General features: G+C 41.0%; 1 protein-coding gene across 1 annotated transcript in view; it reads left to right on the top strand.

Moving 5' to 3' along the window:
• The first annotated feature begins 350 nt into the window (after window positions 1-350).
• The window catches only part of LOC136886772 (glucose dehydrogenase [FAD, quinone]), a 47,752-nt gene continuing 36,678 nt past the window's right edge, over window positions 351-11,424 (top strand). The window contains exon 1 of the mRNA XM_068230955.1: window positions 351-472. Within this exon, the coding sequence (XP_068087056.1) occupies window positions 351-472 (122 nt within the window). The remainder of the gene's footprint in view (window positions 473-11,424) is intronic.

Genomic DNA, 11,424 nt, shown 5'->3' with positions numbered 1-11,424 from the left:
ACAATTCTTCTTCTTCTTCTTCTTCTTCTTCTTCTTCTTCTTCTTCTTATTATTATTATTATTATTATGGGGGAGTGGGGAGGAAAATAGGGTTTGGGGAGTCTCGTCACAGATCACAATTAAGCATCACCTTAGGGTAGGAGGAGGTACCGGTAAAGATGTAGAAGAGTTTGGATAAAGTGTGGGGAAGGGGGATGTGAATCACGTAGGATCTGCTTAAGGGAGGGGTGATATCTGTTGAGGGCTCGAAGGAAGGCGCGCTGGAAGTGGATTTGGAGATAGGAATCGCGTTTAGGGAAGGGGAAGATATCGTACAAGTCGGTATGAAAACGTAGGGGGAGCCAGAGGGTATGGCGTACGGAACGGCGTTCAATGGAGAGGAGAGTTTGGTATGGTGGAGGTTGGGGTTAGAGTGGGCTATGGCTGCCCAGGTGATGAGACCATTGGTAATAGAAGGTCGAACGAAGGTCCTGTAGGTGGGAAGAAGAACGGATTTACATAAAAACAAATCAGACAAGTAAATATAAAGACAGAAAGAAATATATTAACTTCATAGATATCCGTGCCTTACTAACAGCAATCTTGAACCGTTTCTGAAACATTGGTTTTCTATTAAAACTGCAGTAATCGTTTTCTTTATTTATTTCTTTCTTTCTTTGTAACTTATATGGTTTCGAACGTCAGATACCGGTACTGCGATCATTGAATGGGTCTGTGTTTCACGATCCTAGTCTCGAATCAACTAACGTTGCGTCCACTAGATGGCAAAGTCTTCGCGGTTATCGTCCCATGCGACCTCAGAAATAGCAAATATCCTACGCTAGCGCTATCTAGGCAGCAGGACTGGAATTACGTTACGCCTACTACGGCGCCAAGATAGCCCAACGACAGCCACAAACAGCTACTGTAGCGTTTACTACGGCGACCTTCTGAAGCACATGTAACTTACACAGAAACTTAACCAGGGAAAGGATTCAATATTCTTTCAGAATGCTAACATAGGCTGTTATTTGTTTCAGAAGTGGCAATGCTATTAAATTAAGAACCTTTTATTGTAACATAGAAGAAAAGCACGAGAAACTGAGGGAGGAACCGACCATCAGGTTTTTACAACAAGGTGTTTTGGCAGATTTGATTTGCCAGGAGGTCTATTTACAGGGGCGGTGCTGGTGATTACTGTTTTAAGAGGAAGTACAACTAGGCAACCATCCTCTATATGACACTAATCAGAGAGAAAAAAGGGGGGGATACGACACTTCGAAAAATGAATGTATCGGTCAAAGAAAGACAAGGGCCACGAAGGGCGTGAAAGTGAAAGACTCTGTAACCCTCGGAAACCTAATAGCGTCGGGGTCGGAAAAGAACAAGAGTTGACCAAGGAAGGTCGGATAAGATAGGAGCCTGGCACAAGTAAGTGGAAGCAATGCCGGGACTCAGCTAAGGGCCCCGTAGTCGCCAACCCGCGCTCCCAAGTTCAGAGCCCATGGGGCCTCTTAGTCGCCTCTTACGACACGCACGGGGATACCGTGGGTGTTATTCTACCGCCTCCACCCACAGGGGGAAGGCAGGGGCGGGGCGGGAGGATGAATACTTGAGTGGTGTAGTGGTTAGTGTGATTATCTGCCATCCCCGGAAGACCGGGTTCGATTTCCGGCTCTGCCAAGAAATTTGAAAAGTGGCACGAGGGCTTCAGCCATCCAAGCGTTCTTCCGTGGTTTCCCACTCCTCTACCAGGCAAATGCCGGGATGGTAACTAACTTATGGCCAGGACCGTTTCCTTCCCTCCTCCTTGCCTATCCATTCCGATCTTCCAATTCCTCACGAGGCCCTTCATCAGTATAGCAGGTGAGGCTGTCTGGGCGAAGTACTGGTCCTCTTCCCCACGACCCAAAGTCTCACGCTCCAGGAGGTAGATGTGGGATTTCTCGCTGAGTCCCGAGGGGAAAACAATCCCTGGAGGGTAAACTGATTAAGAAAGAAAGAAAACGAACAAACTAACAATAAATTAAATAAACATTCAGAGAGATAACAGTAGAACCAACAGATCTGTTGAATATATTTTCTAAGAAGCCTTGAAAGTTGGATTTTAGATTGTAAACTGGACATACGGTTTGCTGTGAAACTGTTAAACTTGACCGTATTGTTCTTGGTCTGTATTTTGTAATTTACTGAAATCTGAATATCAACATAATTCACTTGTATCACTGTCCTTATAATGACAAGCTATGCGCACCACACACTCACAAGCACCGTCACATTTGTGTTCTATCATCATTCTATAACTATAACACAGTCTCCCCCCCCCAAACCGACCCTAGCTACTGCTATTGTAGCAAAGCTTGTGGTTCTAAAAACAATTTCCTTGGTGCACTCAGAAGACATCACTATAATGGCTAAAGAGTTTATTATAATAATAATAATAATTATTATTATTATTATTATTATTATTATTATTATTATTATTATTATTATTATTATCATCATCATTATTATATTTTTGCGTTATGGTCTTCCACTGACCACGTAACAATTTCAATGCTTTATCCTTTGTTGTTCCTTCTTCTTCCTCCATTTTTCTTTGGACATTTATTTTCATCTTGTTCTTGTACTCCTTCCCCAAAACTCCGTCCGTACCATTCAGGCATTTCTTTAAATCTTCTGCAGTTTCAGTTCAAATAACAATAGGATCAGCAAATCTCAGGGTTCCTCTCCTTGGATTTTGATTCCCTTCACAAATTCATCTTTGATTTCCTTCACAAAAGATAATTCGGTGTGTAAATATAGAGTATATTCCATCTCCTTAAGTTCTGTAATGGGTGGTCTTTTTCTGGGGGGGGGGGGGGAGGAGAGGAAGCTACGAAAATTTGAAAGTCCATATAATTTGGTATTTTATTTTCACTGTACTGGTAACTGGGATTAACTGTACTCCTTACATTTGAGCTTGTCAGTGCATGATTTTACTTGAAATTATTTAAGAGGACTGTTGTTCAACTAAAGACACGCGAAATCATGATAATGGTGATGATGTTATTTTGTTTAAAGGTCATCGGCCTCTAATCCTACGCATTGAAGCGCAATGGTATGATTATCAACATTTTCAAACCCATCCACGGACTAGAAGGTGATGAAAAATGATTATGACAGAGCCCGATTTTTAATGCATTAATAGGTTAGAATGCAAACTTACTGAAGCGAGTAGCAAGGATAGTCTACCTTCACAATGATTATGCTATGGGGTTTGCATAAACATGAGGGGTACGGCCCATCAGAACCCCCTATAATTTATGTTACGTTTGATACATTATGGAGGAGCGGGTGGCCGACACTTACTACAAACCAAATTCGTTTGCAATCTAACCTGTTACTGCATAAGAATCCGGGCCTTAATTATGAACTTAAAACAATTATTGGATCCGACCCGCAGTGCCCCAATTTCCCATAAAATAACTTAAAACAATGCTATAAACGGAACAAGGGACTGCTTCCAAAATCATATACCGGCGATGCTCGTTGTCTAAAGGGGTCCAAAACCCAAGTCACCAGCTCCTCATAATTGTAGTAATCATTGGTAAAGTAGACCCATTGTGTTCCTCATATAGCGGTACTAATCATAGGTAACGTAGAATCATGGTGTTCCTGGCATGGTAGTACTAATCACAGGTTACGTAGACTTATATAGTGGTACTAACCACAGGTTAAATAGGTCCATGGTGTTTCTCACACAATGGTACTAATCACAGACCTATGGTGTTCCTCATATAGTGGCGCTAATTGCAAGTAAAGTCGACCCATCGTGTTCTTCGCGTAATAGCACTTATCACAGATAATCTCATGGTTCCAAATCCATCATCCCTCGGTCACCATGGGTGTAGTCTTCGTCTGCGTCCCACACCCACAGGGGGTCCATGTAAAATCACTTACTTTCCATGTTAAAGGGAAAATATGAATATTATATTATAGTTAAAGCAGTATGGAAAGCAGGGAATGGAAAACAACGTCTTTTTCAGAATTCTACGAACAAATTTATGCTATAGAGAGTTAGAGCCACGATCGCTTCCTTTGGACTCTTAGCTCTTGTATATCCCATCGTCACCTATCCTTTGTCTGTGCGACGTAAAGCAAATTATACAAAAAGAGAAAAAAGAAGTATTGGCGGTAGGCTGTCACTATTGTAATGGCGGCAGGGTGTTTCAGGGTTTTCTACACCTAGAAATAAAAGACAAATATTATGTGGATGAAGTCAAAAATTCATTCTTTTCCGTTATTACATTTGTTATTCTATACAAATGATCGCGATGTATTCACAACGACAGCTAACCTCCAACTGAGCGCGCGAATCAGCACAGCACCATCTTGTAACGAAGTATGTATGTGACATCACATATTTAGCACACATTTTGCCTTTCTTGGAAGCGGTCTTTCATAGAACTACTTTTCAGATTTTCAATTTTTCTTTGCAACAGGTGGCTTTCTCTTTTATCTGCCAACTGAGACATTAAACGTAATCGTAAGTTGAATACTCTCAGCTACGTGTTCTACCAAACGCTAAAAGCGTCTTAAAATTTGTCTTCCTACGCCCCCTCAGTCGAGTATGTAAGTCTACGTTAAAAAATAAAAATAAAATAATTTCATCTCATTAACTCCTGTGTTGAGATTGACGAGAGGAAGGGCATCCGGTCGCAAAATCTCGCAACGAAGATTCATTCCACTTCAAAACCGACCCTGTAGAGAAAAGGAATAATGATTAGCATAGTGGTCTAGGTACTCAGTCTGTATTAAAGGATGGTTATATCTCTACCTGGGATATTTAGGTAGTAATAGGTTAGAATGCAAAGTAATATGGTTTGTAGGGAGTGACATGCAACCTGTTGTATCATAGTGTAGAAAGAGTATCATACATTCAAGGAGTTATATACTCTGTACTCCTAATATCTATGCAAATCTCATAGCATAACCGTTGTACAGTGTAGGGTATACTAACCTATCAGTACCTAATAATCCGGACTCTAGTTATATCGCAGGCGGAGGTAACCATGGCAACATAGCGCACGCCGTACGTAGTTACTGTTTTCGCCGCTCAAATGTCAGACGGAGTACTGCTGTAATATCCAGCTTGACCCTGGTAGCCTGTGGACGAGACCACTGGCCAAGTTTGGTGACTGAATGTCGGTCAAGACCTTTAAACTTGCCTACGCAAGGATCCAGTGTCAGCTTTGTTACAAGGAACAAGACGAACAACTGTTCTGCTCGGGATACAAAGTGTTTGCTGAACGGTAGTGATATATTAGGATACTTATTCTGAGAATCTGCGATGGAAAAGAGCAAAAGGCCAATATGAAGACATCTAGCTCCTCGTACATGGAAGTACAGTGCTTAATTCATGACTCCAATCAGCAGAGCTCGGATGTTAAGGCAGTGCTACGTTAGAAATAAAAATGAAAATCCTCAGCCTGTTTTCCAGTCATTCGACCGAGTCAGGAATGGAATGAATGAAGCCCCATCTAGCGCCGAGGATAGTAATTGTGCCGGCTGCCGAAGCCTGTCGCACTCCTCTGAGGCAATGATTAATGACTGACAGATGAAATGAAATATTTGAGAGTGTTGCTGGACTTAAAGGTGACAGGAAAAACCGGAGTACACGGAGAAAAACCTGCCTCGGCAGCACAAATCTCACACGGAGTAACCGGAATTTGAACCATGGAACCCAGAGATGAAAGACCGGTGCGCTGCCGCCTAAGCCCTAATATGTCAAATAGGAAGTGTCGTCTTACCCGCCCTTTCGAGCCCCTAACGTTTATGCAAATCTCATAGCAGGACTGTTGTCCGGGCTGGTATATATTAGTTAGTCGCTTTCAGTAAGTTTGAATTCTGACATCCGGGCTCTATCAATCACCAATCTGATATAAGAATATTAGGAAATTCAAGAAAGCAACAACTATTTTTGTGTTACCACTTAAATACAGGGTGTTTCAGAAAATCCTAGCATCATTTCAGGGGTGGATTCCTCACATATTAAGAAGGATAATTGTGTATATATACACAGGTGTCCGGAAACGCGTATTTTCCGAGATATCAGACTCTGTCTATCGGACCATCAAATGCCTTGAGCTGACACGTTGTTTGGTGCACTTTCATGGTGTGACACTAATCTAACACTAATTAACTGCACCTGTCGTTGCTAAATGGAGCAATGCTTAACAGAGTCTGTTAACATCCCGCAAGTGGATTATGCTGGTTTCCAACAAATACGATGGTGACAATGTGTACATGGGTTATACGAGCACCATCCATCATTACATGTACACAAGAACCTCTTTTATCCGGCCCTCATTAATCCGGATCTCCGATTTATCCGGATCGAAAATAAAGAAAACCATATTTTTACCTGTACAGTATTTCTTTTACGAGATCGATTCTTCTTGAATGTATTTTCCGCCAAGGAAATTGAAGAATGTTGGCCGCGGTCTATCGAAAGTACCGTCCCAGCATTCGCCTGGAATTGAGATGGTGATTTCGAAAATGAAGCCGGCGCTCCATCAGAAGAAACAGTGACTCATGGAGATGTAGCTGGACAAACTGATGGCCTTATTTATAATCCCACCAGCAGAACTGATGTTAGTAAAATGTCTTCGTGATCGTGTTGTGATCTATACAAATGTAAAACAGAAAAGGCTTACACATTATTTTAGTGCATAAAACAGAGAAATGTGTTCTTATATTTTTTGTACAATTAAAAAAATGCTATTACTGTACAAATTTTGTTAATATATACTATAACATGTACTGTATTGGTTTTTTGTTTTTCCGGATTATCCGGATTTTCGATCATCCAGATCAGTTACGGTCCCACTTAATCCGGATAAACGACGTTCTTGTGTATAAGTAATTCAATCCTTTTCAAATGGAGTCAGTAATCCACAGTGTTCACATAAAATCAGCCCGTCTACTTCACACCCATATTATTTGTAATAGTGTCGGCAAAATTAAGACTTAACTCTTGTATACCGTATACAGCATACTGTACACTATCCGTCATACCAATAAACAGTGTATAACATTTATACACTGTTTATACACCGTTTATGTGAAATTCGTTACTAATAACCCGCGTATAAGCCTCCTGTGTATACATCTGTTAAAGTTATTCATTGAATTGCTTATACAGACCAGGACCCTTGTATAAGCGCTGTATAGCAGCGAGTAGCGGAAAAAGAAACGAGTGAGCAGTTTATTTTCGTGACATTTATTGTCCACAGTAATATAATCGTGGTGAAATATTCGACTTATCCATATAACATTGAACACACACTGAAAGAATGGACGATAACGTTGATGATCTTCACGATATTTTAAACATAGAAGACATACACCATTCAGAGGTTATGCAGGCTAGACATCTTCGTAAAGTAAAACCCTTTAAAGAGACGGAATGACAATGAATAACTATAAAAGAAATGATGGTTGAGCGTATTTTGTGTAATAATGTTACTGCTTAACAGACCATTGAAATTGCGAGTTTATTATACATTATCTGCCTCTACAAAGATCTTTATCAAATATGAGTACCCTATAAAGGGACATATTCCTCGACATAAAATATGGTATAACTTGAAAACCGTATGTAATATGATTTCCAAACTTTGTAGTTGAATACGCAGAAATATGATGTATAAATGCCAAATAGAAACTTTTTTGATCAAACCTTTCTTTTAAACTACAAAACAGTTTCTCCTGAAAAGTAAGGATTTTGGAATGTGTACACTTTTCAACCCGCCGATTCAATTACAATTGCCTACATTTTCCGTACTATCCCAGGTAGGAGCTATTAATCTTTTCTTAAGCCTTTCCATTTCTTTTTTTGGCGTTCATTACACAAGCAAGCTGAAGAAATTTTGATATCAATATAAGCCAATTTCCAGCTGTCTCACTTTGTGTTGCCACTGCCTTTTCGATATGCCGTGCTACTGTGCGACTTTCCGGAAAGTTTTGCTCGTAGATAACCAGCAGAAGCGATCATAAAGGCGGTGAACGTGCGAAAAACGCCAGTGAACTGCAGGAAGAGATTCCTACACCTTGGAACGAGTGTATACGTGCCGTTTAGTAATACAATGCGTACACCACGTTTATTAGTAAGAAAAATATAAAACGCTTGTACAGGTTTTATTCACTGTATAACTATACAAGTGTTAAACAACTGTATAAGAACTTTTTATTAGTAAGACGGTATATATGAAAAAAGAAAGATAAAAGAAAAAAACGGAAATGAAAGATAAAACAATACCTGTCTGCAAAAATAAATAAAGTATATCCCTGTATCATGTCCGCCGTACGCACAAAACAGAATAAAGAGAAAGAGAAAGAGAGAAAGAGAGAGAGAGAGAGAGAGAGAAAGAGAGAGAGAGAGGGGTTTGTCCTTTGGGTGGCCCGCATCCCCGTTCAGGGTGGGGATTGAAAGCAATTAAAAAAGTGTACATGTCGGTTGCAGAGTGCATCTCGGCTCACAGGTGGCTACGGCTGGTCCAGGGTCCGATAGCTCTGCACACCGACCGACCAACCGAATGAAAGGAGGAGTGGCCACGTCTCTACCGTGGTTCTACGCCTCTATATTTGGGAGACGGAGAGGGGCTAGTCCTGGCCGTCGGCTGTCCTGTGAATGGTTTTCCGTGGTTTTCCATTCTCCTGCATTACGGTGAATGCCGGGACAGTTCTCAGTATAGGCCACGGCCGCCAACCGTCTTACCTCCTCCAATACAAATCTCCTTGCATGAGAGACAGCGTCACCATCTAGGGGGCCCGCCGTGCCCTTCATGGGAGGAATGAGAACATTTAGTAGTAGTAGTAGTAGTAGTAGTAGTAGTAGTAGTAGTACTGGTGTACATTTGTACGTCTGGAGACAGTTTAGAGGATTGATCGCCGCTGTTGGTAAGTATTCATTCGATTGTTAAGTTTCTTAGCGGCTGATCAAGTTGATAGTGAGTGCAGTTACTCATTCAGCTGTGTTGTTTCCCAGGCTATGTACAGGTATTTCGTGTACATGCATTTCCTGTACGGATTGGCGGAAGGAATCGCGGTCGAGGTACGTAGTTTCCACCAAGAACGATATCCAAATCGTCATTACACTGATAGAGAAACATTTGAAAGAGTCCATCGCGCCTACGTGAACACGGCAATGCGTGCTGCTGCACTTGGCACCAGAGGACGACAAAAGTCAACTACCCCTGCCACTGTTTAAGCTGTACATCACAATCCTCGCGTCAGCACAGAGAGTTTGGGCGGACAGTTGCAGCTTCCTCATGACAGTATCTGGCGACTTTTGCGAAAACATCGACTGCATTCGTGCCACCTACCGCGGGGCCAAACCCTGGCACCAGCGGAATTTCCTGCATGACTAACGTTCAGCCAGTGCTTCCTCCAAAAGTGCGTTCCACGGCCGCGCCTGCGTACACTTGCTTTCAGTGGCGTGCGCTGAACCCCATCTACCCCAGCGAGCCACCAGACGTATGTCATGGTTTCATCTTGTCTGCGATAAGCTTCCGTACAGCGTAATTTCTTTTTCCTAGCAATCATGCTGTTTTGCCGCAGGGTCCGCTGTTTTACATGCCAGACACCACATCAGCCCATCAAAGACATCGTGAGGAGAGACAATGGTGTGTCGCATGTCCTCTTTCAACAGATCAAGCCACTGCTTCCTTGGTTGTCCACGGGGCATTTATAAAATATGAAGTAGTATTGATGCATTAGATTTATAAAAATATGTTCGAATATTCCTTTTATTATGAGTTTTGGGTGTGATATGAGATACTATAAACATTTTACGACTAAGTTATCATTGTTGCTTTAAATAATTTGCACAGTCTACTGTTCGCTAATTTTGACAGTAAATACATTTATTAAATAATCAACTTACAGTAATAATCCAAATACGTAAAAAATTTAGAACCAATGTTATGCACCGTAAATCGCCAAGTGTATTTCCAACCATTGTCCCGTTTTTCTGCTGTGTCGGGTATGAGGAAATATGCTGCTGCTGATGATACGTATGGTTGAAAGGGGCCTAACATCTGGCCCATCGGCCACTAATAGTACGAAATGAGACGAAATGTAATGATAAATTAAAAGTCCAAAATCCTCCACTGTCCAGAATTAAAACGTGAGGACGAAGAATGAATGGGTGGATATGAAGTTAAAAACAATCAGTGGATCCGACCCGCAAAGCCTCACATTCACAGAAACTGACGTGAAAAAATAGTATTATTGACCAAGGGACTACGTCTATAGCACAATAGTGAATCGATGATGCTTGTAGTCTAAAGGAGTCAAAAATCCAAGTCATCGGTCCCTCATAATGGTACTTATCGCTAGGAAGGTAGAACCATGGTATTTGTCATGTTGCGGTTCTAATCAAAAGTAGCGCAGACTCGCGGTATTCCACACACATTATGGCACTACTCACAGGTAATGAAATTCGCACATGTAATAATACAGACCTATGGTGTTTCGCACGTTGCGGCGCAATTTACAGGCAAGGCAACCATCGTCGCCGTAAGACCAATCTGTGTCTGTGCGAGGTAAAGTAAGTTGTAAAATAAAGTATCAGAACCACTATTCGTCCCCACCAACCACGCCAACCCGTTCACTATTTTCCAATCCTACAATTGAAGATCTGATAAGATTTTTAACGATTTCATTGCTCAGTAGATCGCTAGTTGTATACCATCTACACGCTGCAGCAAATCAGACGCTCAATTTACACTTTCTCACAACAAATTAACATTTCAACTTTACACTTTTAGAAACTCTTGTATAACCCTTTTAATAATAATAATAATAATAATAATAATAATAATAATAATAATAATAATAATAATAATAATAATAATAATAATAATAATAATAATAATATGTTATTTGCTTTACGTCCCACGAACTACTTTTACGGTTTTCGTAGACGCCGAGGTGCCTGAATTTTGTCCCGCAGGAGCTCGTTTACGTGCCAATAAATCTACCGACACGAGGCTGACGTACTTGAGGACCTTCAAATACCACCGGACTGAGCCAGGATCGAACCTGCCAAGTTGGGGTCTGAGCCACTCAGCCCGGCATATAACAATTTTCAAAGTATTTTCAGGCTCAGACACATGCCCAGTAACACCATGTGTTTCCATGTTTCATTGCCATGCATCAAAGACAACCAAGTCAAGAAGAATATATGGGTGTAGGTGCAATCAGAACCATGTAATTACCTATACTGTATATGTATTCATAACTCAATATTTGTCATGTGTATCAGGCGTAGGATAATAAGAAAAAAATAGAAAAAAGAAAAAGAGTAAATAATTAATAAAGCCCGGATTTTCATGCTGTAATAGGTTAGATTGCAAACTAATTTGGTTAGTAGGAAATGTCGGCCATTCGCTCTTCCAT

This window comes from Anabrus simplex, chromosome X, assembly GCF_040414725.1.
Source record: "Anabrus simplex isolate iqAnaSimp1 chromosome X, ASM4041472v1, whole genome shotgun sequence".
In the NCBI taxonomy this organism is placed as follows: domain Eukaryota; kingdom Metazoa; phylum Arthropoda; class Insecta; order Orthoptera; family Tettigoniidae; genus Anabrus; species Anabrus simplex.
The sequence above is the reverse complement of the archived record's forward strand: the minus strand, read 5'-3'. Positions and strand labels throughout refer to the sequence as shown.